Raw genomic sequence first — 18,718 nt, forward strand, 5'->3', positions numbered from 1 at the left:
GGACCACCTCGTTGAGGAGCACCACACCTATGCCCGGCAACCCACAATCACATTAGTTGCTAGCCAGTTCCTCAACGTTTAGCATTGATTTTGAGACACTCGTAGTTCCAAGAAAATGCAGAGAAGCAAACAAACAATGCCGGCCCTCTAGTCATTGTTTGACCGCAGAAGGGAAAGCGCACCCACCGGATGTTGAGAAATTGGAGCCTAGCATCAGCCATGTGCTCTTTCAAATGACCAGGCCATTGGGAAGATAGATTATGTCTACTTCATCGATCAACGTGTAATGAAATACACAAGAGCCAGCGAATTGACAGCAATGTGCCCCGATTTATTGAAGAGCCAGCAAATCACCACCAAGAAACGACTTGTGATAACAATTAAGAACTAGTCTTGATCGGTCTTGTAACTGCGTCTTTAACTAGATTAGGCTTGCCTCCATTTCTTACAGGTTTGTATACTTCATCTATAATCACCAAGAAAGAGGCACAAGTTCACCAGCGAATTGACAGTCATGTCCTCAGATGTAAGATGCACCAGATCACTAAATCATAAGGTTCAAGGTGAAATAGAGTGTAATCACATTTATTTTCTTACCTTCTATTGGACAACTTAGATACAACTCATTGAAACACATATATGATAGCTTATTGGTTGATGACATGAACATTTTATCAACAAGACTTCTATACAATATGTTGGAGATATCTCCTCAACGTCTAGCATTTATTTTTGTGACACTCGTAGTTCCAGGAAAATGCAGTGAAGTAAGCAAATAATGCCGTTCCACGAGTCATTGTTTGACCATAGTAATGAAAATGGAGAGAAAGCAAGAAAATAATGACGGCCCCGATCATTGACAATTTGGAGCGTGGCATTACTCATGTGCTCTTCCACATGTCCCTTTCATTGGGTAGATTGATTATTCACTCATGTTTAGGATGCGCCTGACGCTGCCATATGCCAAGCTTTAAATCGGAAACATTTACCAGATTTGCCTCCATTTCTCTAGCTGTATGCCATCGGTTCGATGGAGAAGAGCGCCGCTGAGTCCCTACACGGACAGCCAAAGCCATCGACGCCAGTGGACCGCCAAGCCTACGGCGGCAACCACACGATCGTCTTAGTTCTTGGCAAACTCCTCAATGTCTAGCATTTATTTTATGACACTCGTAATTCCATGAAAATTGAGAGAAGCAAGGAAATAATGTGAGCCCTCGAGACACTGCTTGACCGTAGAAGGGAAAGCGCACTCGCTGGGTCGTTGACAATTTGGAGCGTAGCATCACTCATGTGTTCTTCCGCATCTCCGTGTCATTGGGAAGATAGATCATGTCTACTTCATTGATCATCGTGTAATGAAATACACAAGAGCCAAGGAATTGACAGCAACGTGCCCCGATTTATTTAAGAGCCACCAGATCACCACCAAAAGAAAGACAAACGGAGGAGACTTGTAACAGTTATTAAGAACTAGACTTGGTCTTGATCATACTACGTCTTTAACTAAAATGAGTTGGCTTGGCTGTATTTCTTACAGGTTTGTATACTTAAGGGTGTACCCGGGCAGGAGTTGAGAGCACAACTAGCACCACCCATACCTTGAGCATCCAACTACTCTGTGAGCAGGGACACCAATGGAGAAGGTTGACCCTATGTTGGAGGTGGCGTCGAGCACCGGCGTTGCACCTCCTAGCTCGCCAAATGCTCTGGCGGTTGGTCATTGGGATGCCAAGCAGATGGAGGTGATGTCGCTCATAAATCTCATGAATCCCCTGCTGCTCGCTTCTGCGTGTGTCGGTTGCTCGGCTGCGCTAGAATTTTTTTTCAGCAGGGAAGACAACCAAGAGCCACCAATGGTGATGCCCACTCAAGTCTTTCTTGACTTGCTAGTGGGATACACCGCCGGCAGCAGCACCAGAAGAAGGCTGAGCGTGCTTCAAGCTTCTGTCAATGTAGAAGATGGTGCTGACCAGCCAGTTTTCCCAAGCGCGTCTTGTCTTCTCAAGGGCGTTACCCCTGACGGCGAGACCGCGCTACATGTGGTTGCTAGCCATGGGGACAGCACAGAATTTCAGGAGTGTGCTAATATCATCGTCAAGAGGGACCAAGACCTCCTGTTTGCAGTGAATAAAAATGGTGACACACCCTTGCATTGTGCCTCCAGAGCTGGTAAATCCAAAATGGTCACTTGTCTCATTGAACTAGGTGAAAGTCATGACAGGCTGCCCATAATCTTGAGAAAGGAGAATGTGTTTAAGGAGACGGCCTTGCATGATGCCGTCCTCATTGGAAATAAGGATTGTTCCCCATACAACCTAGCACCAGCGTATCAGGCAGACAACCACGGATTGTTCCCCATACACATTGCTGCCTCTATGGGTAGGATATCTACAGTAAGATCTCTACTTGAGAAGTTCCCTAGTAGTGCCGGATTGCGCACTGCTCAGGGACGGACATTCCTTCATGTTGCCATTGAGAAGAAAAGATTGAACATAGTCTCCTTTGTTTGCCAAACACCATCTTTAGATTGGATTTTGAATATCTACCCGGGCAGGAGTACGCAAGAGCCAGCGAATTCACAGCAATGTGCCCCGATTTAATTAAGAGCCACCAGATCACCACCAAGAGAAAGACGAGCGGAGAAGACTTATTAAGAACTAGACTTGGTCTTGATCATACTACGTCTTTAACTAAAAGGAGTTGGCTTGGCTGCATTTCTTACAGGTTTGTATACTTAAGGGTGTACCCGGGCAGGAGTTGAGAGCACAACTAGCACCACCCATACCTTGAGCATCCAACACTTTGTGAGCAGGGACACCAATGGAGAAGGTTGACCCTATGTTGGCGATGGCGTCGAGCACCGGTGTTGCACCTCCTAGCTCGCCAAATGCTGTGGCGGTTGGCCTTTGGGATGCCCAGCAGCTGGAGGTCATGTCGTCCTCGTCCAGCAGCAACGACTCCCCCAATGCCGGGGATACGAAGCCCGCGACAATAAATCCGCTGCTGCTGGCATCGCCTGTGCTGGCTCCTCGGCAGCACTGGTTTTTCTTTTCAGAAGGGAAGACAACCAAGAGCCACTAATGGTGATCCCTACTCAAGATTTTCTTGACTTGCTAGTGGCACACACCCCCGGCAGCAGCACCAGAAGAAGTTTGGCCGTGCCTCAAGCTTCTGCCAATGTGGAAGATGGCGTTGACCAGCCAGTTTCCCGAAGCACAACGCGCTACATGCAGTCGCCAGCCATGGGGATAGCACGGAATTTCAGGAGTGTGCTAGGATCATCAACGAGAGGGACCAATGCCTCCTGTTTGCGGTAAACAGAAAGGGCCGCCAGAGCTGGTAAATCTCAAATGGTCTCTTGTCTCATTAACCTAGCTGAAAGTTGGGAGAGGTTGTACGAGCTCCTGAGAAAGGAGAATGTGCTTAAGGAGACGGCTTTGCATGGCTGTCCGCATTGGAAGAAAGGATATTGTGGAAAGTCTATTGGAGGTTGATTCGAGGTTGGCAAATTATCCTGAAGAGGGTACTTCACCATTGTACCTAGCAATTTTACTGCACAAAAGTTTCCTTCTGGAGACACTACATGACAAGAGCAATGGCAATCTCTCGTATTCCGGACCAGATGGGAGAAATGCTCTACATGCCGCGATTGGTCGAAATTCAGGTACTAGTTTTCTATTTTGGAAGTCAGGTACACAAATTTGACAATAGTTTAGGTGCATAAATTATTTCAAGCTCCACTTCTCATTGGCTGCCTACCAATTTTGTATAGAGTATCATTTTTGTTGTATGCACGTATGATTATTTTACATGATGTCAGGGGTCATAAAAGACTTCATGACAATTTTGTTGTTGAGGTACTCCCTCTGTAAAGGCTCAAACTATATTGTTGCTTCAAGATAGCCTAGGGAAAATATTACTATGTGCCCCTATTATGTTCTTTTGCCATATTTTGATTAACACCAGTAAGTGGATGTCTGGATGTTCCATCATCACTTGATAGTAAAAGGCCATAGTAAAAGGTAGCCCTAAGGTCGTATGAGAAAAAAAAGTGAATGTATGGAATTATTTTCTCGTCCATAACCCCTTGCCTGTCATGTTGCCTCACTTAGCTTGGGCTAACAAGCTAAATATCGCATTTTCAGGGATCACAAACCTTATGTTGAGGTGGAATAATGGCCTTACCACACATGGGGACAGACATGGGAGCACGCCTCTTCACTTGGCCTCATCTTTCCGAAATTTCAGAATGTTCAGGCAATTGTTTGAAGCTAACCCTACACTAGTGTATCGGGCAGACAATGAAGGATTGTTCCCCATACATATTGCAGCCTCTATGGACAGGCACAACATCCTAAACTTTATACTTCAGAAGTTTCCTAGTAGTGCCGGATTGTGCACTGCACAAGGACAGACATTCCTTCATGTCGCCGTTAAGAAAAGAAGATTGAACATGGTCTCCTTCGTTTGCCGAACTCCATCTTTAGCTTGGATATTGAATATGCAGGACAATGATGGGAACACTGCACTGCATTTAGCCGTCAAGGTTTCAAGGCTTCGAATATTCTGTTGTTTGTACGGGAATACAGCAGTGCATTTAAATTTAGCAAACAACAGTGACGAGACTCCTGCTGATCTTTCCACAAATTATCTTCCTCGCGGCATTCATTATAACTGGGTAATATACTATCAACTTCACGAAATTTCAAGTCATGTGCCCTTAAAAAAAAACAATTTTATGGCTCAAATATCCATGTCTTGCTCATATCTATATTTCTTGCTTTCAGGACACTGAAACGCAGATACATAGGGCACTTAGATTGTTTGGTGATAATCAGAGTGGTCTTCGCCTAGATCAGTATGAAGAAAAGTATAGTCGCCAATTGAAACAAGGGGAAAAGGTCAAAGAAGAAGAGAAGATGAAAGATTCAAGCCAAGTAGTGGGCATAGGCTCAGTTTTAATAGCAACCATGGATTCAGTGCAATTTTTGCTATCCCTGGAGGTTTTATTGCAGACGATCATATAAACCGAGGCACACCAACACTTGTTGGGAGGTACACGTTTGACGCGTTCATGATGTCAAATGCACTAGCTTTCATTTGCTCCTCAGCAGCTACAATGGGTATAATGAGCATAATTGGTTTGCTACCAACATTTGGCATTGCCAACATTTGGTAAGCCAACATTTGGCAAAAACAAAAGTTGCCAAGATTTGATAACTTTTTGTGAGATTGGCAACAAGAATTGGCAAGCAACCAATCTCTAGCCAATATTTGGCAGTTGCCAAAATTTGGCATGCCAACTTTTGGCATCAAACCAATTATGCTTAATGTTCTCTGGATCTGCCATGCTTAACTTGAAGAGCCGCCAAATCAACTTCTTCATTTCAGAGTTTTTCATGTCAAGTTCAGTCACATGCTTATCTGCTTCTTTTGCACTGGGAGTGTATATGATGCTAGCTCCGGTTGCTCAGTATACCGCCATTGCGATCTGTGTTCTCAGTCCTATCGTGCGGCTACATAGAAATTTTCAGTTCTTACGAATGGTGGGTATTCTTGCAAGACCGATATGCGTACGGATGGAAACGAATCGGGCTTTAAAGTGGTTGGCAGGCATGATCGTTTCCCGACTGCTCCTGAAACTCTGGCCCTTCATACTTATCTTCGGTTGGGCCGCTATTGCACAAAACCTCCGAAACCATTGATGAGTAGAAGCATCAAACATGTTATCAGCTAGAACAAAATGAAGTGGATCTGTTAAGCTTTGTGACTAATCATTCATCAGCATATGTTTTTTCAGAACGTATATATGTTACGGAGGTTTTGGTCTGCATTATTCTTAGTTTGTAACTTCCTTTCTTCAGTGTTTTGGTGTGCTTGTAAGTAAGCAAGTAAACAGCGTCAGAACACATGTTTCCCAAGACTGCAGTCTGAATGGTTGCGGTGTTGACGCCTGTGTGCAAAGAATGGGCGGTCGATGGAGTTTGCGCGGTGTGGTATCATGTCACGAGTAGGCAAAATTGACAAATTTGACCTTAGAGCGTAAGTATTTCACAAACTGAAATGTTTCTGGAAAAAATTCACACCCCTGACTCATTTGTGCAGCTCCTTAGAGCTAGGCGCTGCACTCTACTGTACAGCTCCTTACAGTTAGACGTTGCACAGTGTGATGCCTAATTATTATGTGCCGCAGAGTAAAGTGCAGCGCCCTGCTGTTAGGCGTGTTGGAAATTCGCCCACTGGATGGATCACATAAAATCACACGAACACACGTGCACAACAACTGATAGCCAAGGGTGCGTCTCGCATCCTCTGATTCCTCTCTTTATTGATTTTTTCTTTTTTAATCAGTTACAAAACTCACACATTGATGCATATATATATATATATATATATATATATATATATATATATATATACCTACTAATAAAGCAGCTAATGCTTCTGCCCGTACGTCGTCGGTGATTTCGCAAAAAAGCCCCTCTATTTTCAAGAATTCAACCCGCAGTCCCTTTTTAAGTTGCTATCTCAGAAAACGTTTCGTTATTACAAAATGAACCCTGCCGTTTTGAGAATTCAACCCGCGGTCCCCCTGGAAAGAAAAAAAAACCTAGCCACACGAACGACCCATGAACCCCAATCTCATCCACCTCCAGCGCCGCCACGCCCTGCAACGCCGCCGCGCGCCGCCGAACTCTGCCCCGTCGTCGCCCCGCCGGAATCCGCCGGAACTCGACCCGCCGTCGCGCCGCCGCTCAAGCCCAGCTTCTGGATCGGGTCAACGCGGTGGCTCGAGCGGCTGGGGGCGGCGCGGTGGCTCGAGCGAAGGCGGCGGCTGGAGATTGCAAGGGCCAGATTCATGCGCGGCAGGGGCCACCGTCAACCCGCACTCCAGATTTGCTACCCTTGAAAAATAAAATAAAAGAAGAATCCAAAAAAAGCAAAGACCCAGGGAGACCAGCGGCATTGAAGCATCAACGCCCGGGTCTGAAGGACCACAGCACCGCTCGAATGGGCGGCGGATCTCGTCTACTCTGCCGTGGATCCGGCGGCAGACGGATCGATACGGGAGAGGCGACAATCTCCACGGCGGGTCCACTGTGGATCTAGCGCCAAACTTATCGAGACGGAAAGGCGACGACCTCCATGGCGGGCTCCCTGGAGGACACCGGTGGTGGATCCGGCGGCGGATGGATAGAGGCGAAGAGGCGACGACCTCCATGGGGGCTCCCTGGAGAAAAAGTGTGAGAGAGATTAGAGAGAAGGGGAATAGAGGATGATAGAGGGGCGTGGGCATCGGCTTGGCCTGCTTGCCCGGTTGGAGGAGGCAGGGGGAGGCGGCCTTGGGGGCGCGCAAGAGCGACGGCGGTCTCGACGGAGCGGCCGGAGCAAGCTCTGCAGAGGAGCCCGAGCCGCCATGGCCGATGGTGGAGCAAGATGTCCGAGGCCGCGCAAGGTACGAGAGCGATGGCGGCCTCGAGGGAGCGGGTCAGAGCCGGCTCTGCAGAGGAGCCCGAGCCGCCATGGCCGGTGATGTGGCAGGATCTCGGGGAGGGGAGCGCCATGGCCGGTGGTTGAGAAGGATCTCGGCGGGGGTACGCCATGGTGGTGGAGGGGATTCTGCGGCGTCCGGGGAGGTGCGTGCGGGGGGATGCACGGAGAAAGTGGATCCCACTGGTGGCGGAGCTTTGGGGAGGAGGGATCCCGGTGGCGCTGGGCGTAGGTGGCGACTTCGGGTGCAAGGTGCGTGCGGGAGGATAATACTTGGCGACAGCCAAGCTGAAAAGAAACTGAGCAGCCGCTGCGAGCAACGAGGCGGGGCCAGCAACGAGTAGTGGATAGTACGACGCTGGAGGAGCCGCAGCGAGCCAGCGAGGCAGGACTGGTTTCTTCTAGACCACGTTGTTTGTTTGTGGATCCTTCAGGTCGTCGTAAAAATCTTCAAGTGTATCAGCATGCGCATATATGTACGTTTATTCTCTGAACTATCTTTTTAAGATTCAGTTTGACTCATCTAAACAAAGGTAATTACAGAAGTTGTTATATCCTACCACCATGATTTGAACACATTAATAATTGACGTATGATTGCATTAACTTGTGATAATCATCTAAAAGGATAATAGAGCAAATTACGTCTAACCGTGAATTGAGATGCAATAGATTAAACAAAGATTTAACTGTGATGAAAAATCATGCATATATTGCAATAGAATAGAAAGTTAGAACATCTATACGATAAGGACATCATGTTAGCATACACAGCAAAAGCATGAATGCCTGGACGTCAGACGAAGTATATCACATTTTTATTGTCTGATCAGTATGGTAATCTAAAGATATGGTTGTTCACCCGATTAGCTGACTATAGGATTCACGTAGTAAATTTCGGACTAACACCCCAAAGAAACATATTGTTAATTAATTCATCATTTGTGTCAACATCAAACTTTTCATCTACCTGACCAACCTGATTAATGATAATGGTGTTTGCTTCGTAGCGAAGCACATCAATATTTTTTTCTCCCGTTACAACGACGGGCATGTTTGCTAGTATATATATATATATATGCAACGATCTGGCTACCAAGCCGACTCCAAACAGCTTAAACCAGTACGTCACGGACACAGGTAACCTACTGAACCGTGTCCTCCACGTACAGCTTCTACCAACACAACTAGATAGCCAGGCACAAGTCCTAGCCGGACTCAACTTATTGATTTTCCTAATCTAATTACACGGCCACGCTGATCACAAGCCTAACACGACTCCAACTCCAACTTCTATACGTATAGACTCAAATAATTGGTACTGCTACTCGAAGCCTATCATGCAAAGTCCAACTAGACAAACATTCTAATCAAACTTACCTAATCTTAACTATCATATGTTTGGATTATTCCAACATTCATCCTCTAATCCAAACAGGGGCGACACGGGCGGCTAACCCTAGCCGCCGCCGGCGGTCCCCCTTCCCCTTCTTCTCCTCCTCGTCGCCACTAGAGGAGCCGCCGATGCGTCGCGCGGCTGCCGAGGAAGGTGGCGGCGAGGCCTTCATCGTCCCTTCGCGGAGATCTGGATCCACGGGGCGGCGGCCCCTGCTGGTTCGGCGCCGCCGTTCGCGCTCTGGACGGTGTGCGCGGGGACTCTGCCCGGCGTCCTCGACCGCTCGGGTGGTGGGGAGTCGGTGCTTGGCGGCGGCAGTTCGGGGGCCTTCGTCCTCGCCAGATCTGGAGGCCTGCTACTCCATCCTTCCCGCTCCTTCCCCTTTGCGCTTGTGGCCGGTGGATGCTGCTGGTTCCGGTGCTTCTGGGGATGGTGGTGCAGATTGGGACCGGGGGAAACCCTAGGCCGGCTGGTTCGGCTCGACAGCGGCGTCGGCTTCGGGCGACGCATCCTTCCTGAAGGCGGTGTCGTGGTCCTTATTCTTGTCACCTCCGGTCCTCTCCCGGATGAAAACCCAAAATCCGGTCTGGATTGGGCAGCGGTGGCGCCATGGGCGTCATCCCCTCCTTGGAGGCGTTGCCTGGGGAGCTAGGATTCGGGTGTGGGCTCATGAAGGTGGGGGCTTTGGCTGCCGGCTGGATTTCTGCAGCTGCTCGCGGTGGCTTTCAGGTTGTGCAGAGTGCCCCTTGTATCTTGAGGGCGTTTCCTGTTTTTCGTGTTCGCGTCGGAGGAGCGGCGTGGCATCTGGTACGTCGACAACGGCGAGTCTCGGCGGCATGGAGCAGTAGGGGTATCGCCGGTGAGCGTGTGATGATGGACGAGCGCAGGATGGTGGCGCTGTCTGGCGTCGTGGTGGCGTCGATGGCAGAGAGGCCTGGCACGGTTCATGCAACAGTACAGCTCTGAAGATGGATTGATGGTACGTGGCTGCGGCGGCCTCATACCCGGCAGGGGGCCTGGTTGAAGAGCACGCCGGACTGGTGGGTGCCCATACCCGGAAGGAGTCCTGGTTGGGACCTCAGGTCTCAGATGTTAGGTTTGGCTGCGAGGTCTGTTTGGATTAGGCCCAGACCATCAGCGCCCCTTCATCAGTTAGATAGGAGTAGCGACAGAGATTGCGAAGATGGTGGCTTTGGTCTTACTGTTGTACGACTTTGTAAGGTCTTGTGTTATAATCAATAAAGTGGCCGTATGCATCGTCCAGATGCAGAGGCCGGGGGTATTCCTCCTTTTCGAAAAGAAAAAAAATCCCCTAATCCAAACTTTCGACTCTTTACTCGACGAGACACGGATGACAACTTGTTCATCTTATCACGCTGGTTGCTTCCGGTGACGCAACTTACCGCACCATAAGTTCTTCCTTCTTGCAACGATGGCCACTACTTCATCGTCGTCTTTTCTTTTCATGCTGATTTATAGATTGGAACAAACGATTACCCGGACTACCAGCCACGCTGTCACATCTTAGCGTGCTACATGCAGACTAAACGCATAGCCTCATGCAGGAACTCAACTTAACTGGTGCGCATCCATCTTCACGTTGATCTTCATCTTCTCATCGGTTGCTCGTGAATGGGGAGACACATCTCTTCACCCGCCACATCTTCAATCTTCCTCGTTGTCGCCGATGCCTCATCTTATCGAATGACACCTCCTGTCCAGCGGCAACACAACTCGCCATATACGTGCAACTCATCTCCACAGTATATGAACTCGCCGGAACTCCGCGACCACGAACGGAAACGCAAGGCATGCATTCCTTTTTCCGCCAGCTCTTGCTTGCAATTCTCCTCCGCCAGTGACACATCTTAACTGCAGCAGAAGACTCACACAGCTGAGATCTTGGACGCACCTTACAAGAACTCATGTACACACCTTGATGCCGGCTCGCAACTTCGCCATCTCCACCTTGCACCCTCCAATGATGATCTCGATGATTTCCTCGGTGTCGCAACTTCGCCACCTCCATAACCATCAACGATCACCAACGCCTTGCCGACGACAGCCCTGTCGCCCTCTTACGGATCGTTCCACCGAACGACAATCACACGGCGCCTCACTTGTGACAGCACCTTCACCGCCTTCTCGTTGCCGCTACGCCGAACGACGACCTCCCGACCCTTCACGTCGTTGCACCACCCAACGACTATATCGCCCGCTCTCCTTGTCGCTGCATCACCCAGCGACTATATCGCCCACTCCTCATTGTCGCTCCACCAGCGACTGTATCACCCGCCCCGAGGCGCTAGTCGGGTCGCCACCCCGGGGCAAGCGCAGCTTCACCTCGACCTTGCTCTAGATACCAATTGTTGAAAATTCGCCCACTGGATGGATCACATAAAATCACACGAACACACGTGCCAAGGGTGCGTCTCACATCCTCTGATTCCTCTCTTTATTGATTTTCTCTTTTTTTTTCTCAGTTACAAAACTCACACATTGATGCATATATATATATGCAACGATCTGGCTACCAAGCCGACTCCAAACAGCTTAAACCAGTACGTCACGGACACAGGTAACCTACTGAACCGTGTCCTCCACGTACAGCTTCTACCAACACAACTAGATAGCCAGGCACAAGTCCTAGCCGGACTCAACTTATTGATTTTCCTAATCTAATTACACGGCCACGCTGATCACAAGCCTAACACGACTCCAACTCCAACTTCTATACGTATAGACTCAAATAATTGGTACTGCTACTCGAAGCCTATCATGCAAAGTCCAACTAGACAAACATTCTAATCAAACTTACCTAATCTTAACTATCATATGTTTGGATTATTCCAACAAGGCGTTGCACATTAGGGTCAGCTGGATGAAATATTTTTAAAAACAGCTTAGTTTGTGAAATAATTTCGTCCTGAGGTCAAATTTGTGAAATAGTTCTCACGAGTACATTATCCAAGCAGTAAATTAGGCTGTTTTAATCATGTTGAATATTTAACTCAGTGGATTACAGGCAAATGAAACGTGGATGGGACTAATTAGTTACTCCTGAACCCGTTGACCCCTCATGAAATCGAGATAGGAATACATCGAGAGCCTTACAGATATCTACCAAGTCGTCCTCTCGACGGCTTGCCGTCCATCTTCCTCAGTTACTCCCTCCGTCTAGGTGAATAAGTCATCTAAGATGAAGCAGCGCGACCTAGGTGGCTGCCGATTGGAAGAGGCCAAAGAATCGGACCGGGAATTCTTCCAATCACTGCGCCACTTTTTTCCTCCTAAGGCTAGCCATAGTGGGAGTAACTTAGATAGTAACATAGCACATCCCAAAATATATATGCTTATGTGGCATGAAGTTAATGAGGAGAGAGGTGCTTGTGGTAACATAATATGTTACCATAACATAACGCACCCCAATACAAAATAAGTCTACAACATAATAAATGAAGGCTTGCATGACACTACACTTATGTTACTATCCACTATAATGATAGTAATAATATATGCATGTTACTAGTCTAAGTTACTATGCACTATGACTAGCCTCATTATTAGGGCTGCCGTTTCGGCCAACCCATGCAGGTCCATTGACGTGCATGCAAATTGGGGTCAATCCCTCCCTTAATCAACGTGTTCCTTCTCTGCATGCATAGGTCGCTCCTTCTCTCCCGCATTAACTTCCGCCCCCGCCTGGTTTAGCCGCATTAACTTCCGCCCCCCGCCTGGTTTAGCCAAAAAAATTGCTTGCTGATAAACGAGGCAGTGAGGGAAACGAGGATGGAATTTAATGCATTGCGCCTAAGAGTTTTGGAAATATCTGATTTTTGTAAGATGACTTGCACACCTAAACGGAGGGAGTACACGAAGTCTCGCTGGGGGCGTGTTCGCATGTGCATCGTGCGAGCCGCCGGTGCGCCAAGCTCTGCTCCCTTGGGTGGGTCGATCTTTCCAAAGGGTCACCGGGGTCCGGCCGGGGTCGATGCAGAGAAGAAAAGAAAACCGATCGGTATACGAGATCAACGGGAATAGTATGTGAATCGCATGCGCATGTCCTTTCTCTATTCTCCTTTACATATTATGCTAATCAAGGATGGCCAAATTAGTGATTTGTTTATTGTTCTGGTCTCTTTTGCACTAACCTTTACACTGGGACGCCTACCGATAAATGTGAATTGAGGAAAGAGCAAAGTGCATGCACATGGGGTAGGCATGGTCAAACCCCGCTGACCGTACCTACGTCAGGCAGTGGCAATGGCGGACTGAGATCCAGTGCCTTTATCAAGTGAAGTGACGCTACAACTTTATCCTTCTAATCTCCATCCAATCCACATCCTACGGTCCAGATCACACAAGGGGAAAGGCTTTCAACACCTGGCAGTTTTCAACATAGCAGAAAACATCAATACAGACTAGCTGCAAACAACGATGCAGTGGAATAAATATGTACTGGGGCAAAGATGAATCACATCTGCAATTTCTGCATGGATTCCTGCAGCGATGGACCTGTAAATTACCTCTTCTGCAGCTATGGACCTTGTCCTCCGCCGCGACCGGCCCTCCTCTCCCGCAGCGATGGCACGGCCCGCCCCTCCTCTCCCGCAGTGACGGCGCGCCCGCCCCTTCTATTCTCCGTCGGCGGCTGCCCCTTCTCTCCCCGAGCGACGATGGCGCGACCTGCCCCTCCTCTCCTCCTCCGGCGGCGGCGCGACCTGCCCCTCCTCTCTTCCGGCGGTGCGGGAGTGTTCCGGACGTGACGCTATAGCCCGCGAACCCCCAATTTCCTGCCCGCCCTCGCCCAAACTGATAACTGCTGAAGTTTTTGCCTATGTCTAACGTACACTGTTGGATATGTTTTGGATGGAGATTGAAAGGCTAAAGTTGCAGCGTGACTTCACTTGATAAAGGCACTGGATCTCAGTCCGTGGCAATGACGTCCAAAGGTCCGCAGGGAGTAGTTGGACACACATGGGCCGTATACTTAACATGTTGGTGACAACAACTCTAGCAGAGTCGTCATATTGGTCAAATGGTCATGATAGCTGTCAATATAATTCTTCCGTACCGGTGCAGAAGTCATCTTACAAAAATCAAATAATACGAAAACAGTTAGGCGTGGTGCATTAACTCACACCTCATTTTTTGTTTCTTCACATGAATAAAGATATCAACCAATAAGAGACGTGGGGTGTATATGTTTTTAATGAGTTGAGACTACCTTTTAAAGCCCACTGATATTGCACATGGCCTGAAGAAACTTGAAGTGACCCCTACCTTACTTGAGATGATAGAAAAAAATGAAAAAAATGCCCCATTGATGAGGGGACCCCATGACTATGAAGAGAACATATGTGAAGAATCTGAATTTACGGATCACCTCCACAGTCTTCATAATGCATATGAAGTGTGCTTCATATGGATATGAAGGCTGCCAATGTGGCAACTCATGCTATTGGGCTAAAACATATGAAACATCCTCAGACATAACTTCTGCTCAAAGGATGACATAGCCAAGATGACATCCTCACGTAGAATAGATATCCCCATTAAAATCCTCTGCTCAACCCTGCAGTCACAATATCATGCAGGTCTGAGTGTTGCGCAAGTATATATAGTCTTATAGTCAGCAAATTCGCTGGGCTATGACACCAACAGAGAAAAATTCAGTTTGAGACAATAACGAAGGATATATATAATCAAGAAAGTTGACCTCAAAAGGGAAATCAGAAAACCTTTGAATCATGATAAAGATAATAAACCCAGCATGACCAATGACGACACCCAGAAAAAACAACAAAAGTATCACAAATGAAACAAAAGGATTAACCCTCAGCCCCTATTTTCACGGCATAACCAGATAAAGCAAAAGGATTACAATGCTACTCAACATGCAAGAAATCTAAATCCAAAATATGCATGTCAATGTTTTCTCTTCTAAAAGGTTCTCGTAGATAACCCGGTGAACAATCTGATGATCTACCATAAAGGAACGCCAAACCCCATCACCATCAGGCGACCCTATATATGACAACGTCTCTCCATCCTTCCGTGCAAATTATCACTGCATAATAATAATAAAACCTTCAAACCACCAAACCTAGAGCAGGAAGCATACGGAATCTATCTAGGACAGGAAAACTATTGTGCAGTCTGTACATGGTAAAAACAGTGCAAGAAATGATATTATGATAAATAAGGAGGACATGACTCACAGGTGTTGGTAGCCTGGCATGCAGGCAGATAAACATGCTGGCATGCAACATTCTTGGATCTGATAGCTAGGGAATGGGCTAAGGATGCAGGAGGTAGGACTTCCATTGAGCGCTGGCAGAATAAGATTAGGCATTTGAGAAGTTTCTTACGTGGGTGGGCTAAGCACCTTAGTGGGATTTATAAGGTCGAAAAGGAAAGGCTCCTTACACTTATTCAGGCCCTAGATCTAAAAGCTGAATCCACAATTTTGCAAACCACGGAGCTTCATGCTAAGTTAGAAGCAGAGATGAGGTTGAAAGAGGAATTAAAGTGGGCATTGCGGGCTAAGGTGCGCAAAGTTGTCCAAAGGGACGCGAACACTCAATTCTTTCACTTGATCGCTAATGGCAAGCACAGAAAGAAGAGAATCTTTCAGCTTGAACAAGATGAAGGCACTATTTTAGGTCAAGATAACCTAAAATTATACATTACCGAATACTATAAGCAGTTGTTTGGTCCTCCGGAGGATAATTGTGTGTCCCTGGATGAGTCCAGGATTGAGGATGTGCCTCAACTTACTGCCGATGATAATGATATTTTGGTTGCCCCATTCTCGGAGAAAGAGGTGTTTGAAGCCATTGCGCAGATGAAAAACAATAAGGCTCCAGGGCCGAATGGGTTTCCGGCAGAGTTCTATAAAAAGTGTTGGCATATTATCAAGGGGGATTTGCTACCATTGTTCCATGATCTATTCTCTGGACAGCTTCAGTTATTTCACTTAATTTTTGGAACAATAACTTTGCTTCCTAAGAAAACGGAGGCTGTGAGAATCGAGCAGTTCAGGCCGATCTGCCTTCTCAATGTTAGTTTCAAAATTTTCACTAAGGTTGGGACTAATAGGCTCACACAGATTGCGCATTCTATGGTGAAGTAATCCCAAACAGCTTTCATGTCGGACAGGAACATCCTAGAAGGGGTGGTGGTCCTTCATGAAACGCTCCATGAAATCCACTCGAAAATATTAGATGGAGTTGTTTTTAAGGTGGATTTTGAGAAAGCGTACGATAAAGTCAAACGGCCATTCCTTCAACAAGCCTTGCGTATGAAAGGTTTTGATGAAGCCTGGCGACGCCAGGTAGAATCATTCACACAAAAAGGGAGTGTTGGAATTAAAGTGAATGATGACATAGGTCATTATTTCCAGACACAGAAGGGCCTGAGACAAGGGGATCCGATGTCTCCTATCTTGTTCAACATTGTAGTTGATATGTTGGCAATTATGATAGGAAGGGCTAAGGAGGCTGTTCAGGTGGGTGGCTTGGTACCTCATCTAGTTGATGGAGGAGTGTCTATCCTACAGTACACCGATGATACGATCATCTTTATGGAGCATGACTTGGCCAAAGCGAGAAACATGAAGCTGATGTTATGCTTATTTGAACAATTGTCCGGGTTAAAGATTAACTTTCACAAAAGCGAATTGTTCTGCTTTGGTAGAGCCAATGACGAACAAGAGGCATATTGGCAATTGTTTGGGTGCAAATTGGGTACTTTACCTTTCACGTACTTAGGTATCCCAATTCATCATCGCAAGCTGACAAACAGAGAATGGAAGTGCATCGAGGACCGATTTGAAAAGAAACTGAGTTGCTGGAAGAGCAAGCTCATGTCATACGGAGGCCGATTAATTCTGATAAACTCGGTTCTCACGAGTATGCCCATGTTTCTTTTGTCGTTCTTCGAAGTCCCAGTTGGAGTTAGGAAAAGACTGGACTTCTATCGATCACGCTTCTTCTGGCAGAGCGATGAACTAAAAAGAAAATACCGACTTGCCAAATGGGATATCATCTGTCGACCGAAAGACCAAGGGGGTCTTGGTATTGAGAATCTTGAGGTTAAAAACAGATGTCTTCTCAGCAAGTGGTTGTGGAAGTTATCGGTAGAGACTGATGCCATTTGGGCACAGATCCTTCGTAGCAAGTATCTTCATTCCAAAACCTTGTCCCAGGTGACAGCAAGGCCGACTGACTCACCCTTTTGGAAAGGGCTTATGAAATCCAAATTAACCTTGTTTAATAGGACACAGTTTATTATTGGCAACGGCGCTAGCACGCGATTCTGGGAGGATACTTGGCTCGGAGAGACCCCCCTTGCCATTCAATACCCGTCTCTGTATCGTATTGTTCAACGACGTGAGGCATTCGTTGCAACGGTACTTCAATCCACTCCCCTTAATATGCAATTCAGAAGGACGCTAATTGGAAACCGTTGGGAAGAATGGCTCCATCTAGTAGGTAGACTGATGGAGGTTCAACTATCTCAACAGCCCGATAAATTATGCTGGAAACTTACTAGGTCTGGAGAGTTTACAGTTAAATCAATGTATGTTGATGTTATCAATTCAAGCTCGATTCCTAGTTCCAAACATGTTTGGGCTGTCAAAGTCCCTTTAAAAATCAAAGTGTTTATGTGGTTTGTCCATAAACAAGTAATTTTAACCAAGGACAATTTGGCAAAGCGTAATTGGACAGGACCTACTAGGTGTAGCTTCTGTGATCGGGATGAAACTATCAAACACCTTTTTCTTGACTGCCCGTTAGCAAAAGTTCTCTGGAGGACAGTTCATATTGCTTTTAATATCACTCCATCGAGTTCTGTCAACACGTTATTTGGAACGTGGCTTAACGGGATAGGGCACGAAACAGCGAGACACATTCGTGTAGGAGTTTGTGCTTTACTATGGGCAGTCTGGAACTGCAGAAATGATTTGGTTTTTAATAGATCAACAAATATTCATTTTTTGCAGGTTATTTTCCGGGCTACTGCGTTGATCCGTATGTGGTCGCTACTCACTCCGACGGAGGCCAGAGAGCGGTTGGTTACTGGATCTATCCGCTGGGAGATGGTAGCACGGGATATTTTCAACCGGTTTAGATGGCGGTCATGTAATAGGATAGGCAATTAGTTTACCTATCTTTCTTATGCTAGCCGGTTGTGGCTTTTTGTGGCGAGTTTGTTTTTCGCCTTTTTGTTCCTCGTGAGCACTCTTTTATTTTCACTTTGAGACTTTAAGACCTTGTTGAACCTATTTATTTATTTAATAAGTAGGCAGTATGCATCGTTCAGATGCAGAGGCCGGGGAGTCCCCTTTTTGAAAAAAAAATGCAACATTCAAGAAATCTATATATGAGCTGAAAGGTGCTATTTCTTTACCCAATGTTCGATGGATATTCTTCTTTACTAATGATTATGTTTGAGTTTTTTTTAGCACAGGTAATGTACGTGCGATTGGGAATTATCATATGTACATAGCTCATGCATGCACGTTCAAAAATAAAATTAGGGGTTTTGCGTGTACGCGAAGAGCTTTGCCTTGGACTAGTATTTATACGCTATATGTACGTATTCGGGTATCCCGGCCGGCCAGCAAGCTCGCGCGCGTATATACCCGAATACCAGCAAGCCTCAAACCATGCATATATGTGTACTTGTACAGTAGCCCACTCTTATACTAGCTGGTCTTTGGTTTAGTTTTGCACATGCATCCAAGTTAAGTTTATTACATGCCTCGTACTGCACTGGGAGCAAGTTTATATCTTTGCATGCACACGTAAGCGTTAGGTAGCAT

The 18,718-nt window shown here is 46.8% G+C and overlaps 1 protein-coding gene across 1 annotated transcript; it reads right to left on the minus strand.

Annotated features, from left to right (window-relative positions):
• Positions 1-6,472: 6,472 nt before the first annotated feature.
• On the minus strand, positions 6,473-7,834 carry LOC119316466. The gene is made up of 2 exons (XM_037590788.1): positions 7,318-7,834; positions 6,473-7,234 (listed from the first exon to the last, which is right to left on the minus strand). Exons 1-2 carry the CDS (start codon positions 7,605-7,607, stop codon positions 7,033-7,035), a joined length of 492 nt encoding a protein of 163 aa, XP_037446685.1. The 5' UTR covers positions 7,608-7,834; the 3' UTR covers positions 6,473-7,032.
• Positions 7,835-18,718: the final 10,884 nt, after the last annotated feature.

Source organism: Triticum dicoccoides, chromosome 1B (genome assembly GCF_002162155.2).
Source record: "Triticum dicoccoides isolate Atlit2015 ecotype Zavitan chromosome 1B, WEW_v2.0, whole genome shotgun sequence".
NCBI classification, from domain to species: Eukaryota; Viridiplantae; Streptophyta; class Magnoliopsida; order Poales; family Poaceae; genus Triticum; species Triticum dicoccoides.

Bases quoted from the DNA above. Each gene is read 5' to 3' on its own strand.
- LOC119316466 (XM_037590788.1), bottom strand. From the start codon at position 7,607: ATGGCGTACCCCCGCCGAGATCCTTCTCAACCACCGGCCATGGCGCTC. The intron at 7,235-7,317 runs GCAAGCAGGCCA...CTTTTTCTCCAG, and splicing joins CCCCTGCCTCCTCCAACCGG to GGAGCCCCCATGGAGGTCGT.